The sequence below is a fragment of the Haliotis cracherodii genome, unplaced genomic scaffold (assembly GCF_022045235.1).
Source record: "Haliotis cracherodii isolate W230 unplaced genomic scaffold, xgHalCrac1.p SCAF_11, whole genome shotgun sequence".
Taxonomy (NCBI): Eukaryota; Metazoa; Mollusca; class Gastropoda; order Lepetellida; family Haliotidae; genus Haliotis; species Haliotis cracherodii.
This window is the reverse complement of record NW_027266266.1, coordinates 22,740,838-22,744,732: the sequence shown is the minus strand read 5'-3', so window position 1 is coordinate 22,744,732 and position 3,895 is coordinate 22,740,838. Positions and strand designations below refer to the sequence as shown.

At 43.5% G+C, this 3,895-nt stretch overlaps 1 protein-coding gene across 1 annotated transcript in view; it reads right to left on the bottom strand.

Moving 5' to 3' along the window:
* Positions 1-1,083, bottom strand: part of LOC139455576 (uncharacterized) — a 1,297-nt gene extending 214 nt beyond the window's left edge. Inside the window, exon 1 of the mRNA XM_071237127.1 lies at positions 765-1,083. Within this exon, the coding sequence (XP_071093228.1) occupies positions 765-1,083 (319 nt within the window). The remainder of the gene's footprint in view (positions 1-764) is intronic.
* Between the last annotated feature and the right edge of the window lie 2,812 nt (positions 1,084-3,895).

Here is a 3,895-nt window from a genome sequence, read left to right as displayed (position 1 = left end):
ATTTAGGTAAGTTTTGGGGACTGCCATGGGGCACCAGTTGTGCTCCCTTTCTTGCTCACCTTTTGTCGAACACCTTCTATGATTACTAGTTGATAATAATTCAAAAGCACATTCTTATGGAATGATAATAATCGTATAATTCAACACATATCTTTGACGATTTTATACTGATTTTATACTGGTACGGCCAGCTTTTGGGGCAAGCTCATTGATTTCTCAAAAAAACGATGTACGTGAAGTGTGGATAGATAATATAGTCCATTAAAATTGTCATTATCTAAAAGAAGGAACACAAGTGATACCATCAACGTTTCCTGTTGTTTCATAATTGATCAACAATGCGCTAATGATAAATATGCTCACCGCATAAAGAAACGCGAACCATAGAAACATATAGAGAAGTGTGTACGTTAGGAAGAGATGTTTCCAATGTGTATCAGTTAATGACACAGGCCAAGTGTCTCCACAGTTTGACTTTATTCTTATCACGATATGCTGTACTTGATTTCTACGAGACAAGTGGTCTCGAGTCATGTATCTATGGCGACACATGTAATGTGTTTATGAGCGTCGGTTCACGTAACATAACGGTATGTTCGTGTGTGCACTGAACCCATCTGATATCTCTTGAGTATGAGTAATTCTTCATATATTAACCAACCTACATGGTATTCACGTTTCTTTTTGAAGTGAGTTGATATAGGCTGCAATGCATCACAAAACTATGGCTTTTCGAGGATTAAGAATGGTATTTCGAGACGTACCTTTTCCGAGTCCAAGACCGGTTCCGAGTCCAAGACCGGTTCCAATTCCTCCGTAGTAGCCTCCCATGAAGGGGCTCATGCCGTATAGACCACCATAGCTGCCAAGTCCTCCTCCGTATAGACCTCCCATCAGTCCGTACTGCCCGCCATAGATACCCCCGTAATGTCCCATCCCACCGTACAGTCCTCCCAGCATTCCGTAGCCGTTCGTACTACCGTGGGGGTAGCCGATGGCACCTTTTGCGTACTTGCCGTAGCTCACAGGCTCTGCGAGGGCGGCGACAGCCAGACAGAGAACAAGGGCGATAACCTTCATCATTTTGTTTAGGATCTGTAAAGGAAAGTGACAACGCAAGGGTGTAAATCGACATTGAAACCGTTCACGAATTAAGTACGAATTTAGTAAAAAAAATTCACAATAACATTATTGCCTAACCTTGCATGTGAAAAACACACCATGATTAAAATTGAGTTCAACAAAATATTTTTTATGGTACTAATATTCCAACACATTTAAGCAACAACAGTGGGAGAAATGGGTGTAGAGAATGCAATGTATAGATAATTGTAGACCTAGCCGTCTCCAAACGCAAGGAAGTGGGTCTGGTATTGAAACAAGCGGATCCTGACATGGTAAAGGCACGTAACTTATTTACACCAAACTTCTTCACCTAAGGCAACTCGGCTACAAGTGACCTTTTTTATTGATTAAAAGTAGTGAACAAAATGTGACTAAAAGCGATTGGTAAAGTATCAGCTGTGGTGGTACCGACCATTTGATATTGTGGGATATATAAAAACATCCAAAAGACAAAATGTTCCCCAAGCAAAAGTAGAAAAAAATATTGTTCGTTGGTTTGAGTGAGTGAGTTGACCACTGAATTGTCGTTGCACTCTACAATGTAGGATCTGAACCCGCGACCAGCGGAACCTGGCAGCTATGTGAGACTGAAAAGTCGTTACACTCCACTGTAAAGGATCTGAACCCGCGACCAACGGAACCTGCCACCTATGTAACATTGAATGGTCGTTACACTCTCTAATATAGGATCTGAACCCGCGACTAGCGGAACCTGCCAGCTATGTAACATTGAATGGTCGTTACACTCTCTAATATAGGATCTGAACCCGCGACTAGCGGAACCTGCCAGCTATGTAACATTGAATGGTCGTTACACTCTCTAATATAGGATCTGAACCCGCGACCAGCGGAACCTGCCAGCTATGTAACATTGAATGGTCGTTACACTCTCTAATATAGGATCTGAACCCGCGACTAGCGGAACCTGCCACCTATGTAACATTGAATGGTCGTTACACTCTCTAATATAGGATCTGAACCCGCGACTAGCGGAACCTGCCAGCTATGTAACATTGAATGGTCGTTACACTCTCTAATATAGGATCTGAACCCGCGACTAGCGGAACCTGCCAGCTATGTAACATTGAATGGTCGTTACACTCTCTAATATAGGATCTGAACCCGCGACTAGCGGAACCTGCCAGCTATGTAACATTGAATGGTCGTTACACTCTCTAATATAGGATCTGAACCCGCGACCAGCGGAACCTGCCAGCTATGTAACATTGAATGGTCGTTACACTCTCTAATATAGGATCTAAACCCGCGACCAGCGGAACCTGCCAGCTATGTAACATTGAATGGTCGTTACACTCTCTAATATAGGATCTGAACCCGCGACTAGCGGAACCTGCCAGCTATGTAACATTGAATGGTCGTTACACTCTCTAATATAGGATCTGAACCCGCGACCAGCGGAACCTGCCAGCTATGTAACATTGAATGGTCGTTACACTCTCTAATATAGGATCTAAACCCGCGACTAGCGGAACCTGCCAGCTATGTAACATTGAATGGTCGTTACACTCTCTAATATAGGATCTAAACCCGCGACTAGCGGAACCTGCCAGCTATGTAACATTGAATGGTCGTTACACTCTCTAATATAGGATCTAAACCCGCGACTAGCGGAACCTGCCAGCTATGTAACATTGAATGGTCGTTACACTCTCTAATATAGGATCTAAACCCGCGACTAGCGGAACCTGCCAGCTATGTAACATTGAATGGTCGTTACACTCTCTAATATAGGATCTAAACCCGCGACTAGCGGAACCTGCCAGCTATGTAACATTGAATGGTCGTTACACTCTCTAATATAGGATCTAAACCCGCGACTAGCGGAACCTGCCAGCTATGTAACATTGAATGGTCGTTACACTCTCTAATATAGGATCTAAACCCGCGACCAGCGGAACCTGCCACCTATGTAACATTGAATGGTCGTTACACTCTCTAATATAGGATCTGAACCCGCGACCAGCGGAACCTGCCAGCTATGTAACATTGAATTGTCGTTACACTCTACAATGAAGGATCGGAACCCGCGACCAGCGGAACCTGACACCTATGTAACACTGAATGGTCGTTCCACTCTCTAATATAGGATCTAAACCCGCGACCAGCGGAACCTGGATGCCGTTGTTCTTAACAATCTTAGCGCTACTACTGTCGAAAGTCTATGATAAGGTATGAGAGCTTCGATCACCTCAGCGCTAAGATCGCTTTGTACAACGGCACCCTGGCAGCCATGTAACACTGAATATTGCAGAGTCTTCGATATCATCCTGTGATATCCTGTCCTCTTACCTTGGTAGTGCTGAATTGCAGGGACAAGAGATGTGATGTACATTGCTGTGGCAGTATTTATATCCTGTGAACGTCCGCCTCCCGCTTTGATAGAGCCCTGCAGCTTATTAGTGATGTCATTTAACGGACCAATCAAGACTCTCTTCCTTGTGGGTTTGAACGCTCCTAATTTTTACTCATTTAATTATGTGGGATGTCCAATAGGAAAGTTAAAACGATACATTTAAATTGATATATCGTGACGATTTCCAAAAAACATATTAGTTATGAGTTTTACACTTTCAGTATTTAGTGAGTGAGTATGGTTTTACACCGTTTTTAGCAATATTCCAGCAATATCAAGGCGGGGGACACCAGATATGGGTTTCACACATTGTACCCATGTCAGGAATCGGCGTGACGAGCGAACGCTTTAACCACTAGCCTAACCGACCGCCCCCTTTCAGTATTTAGAATTACC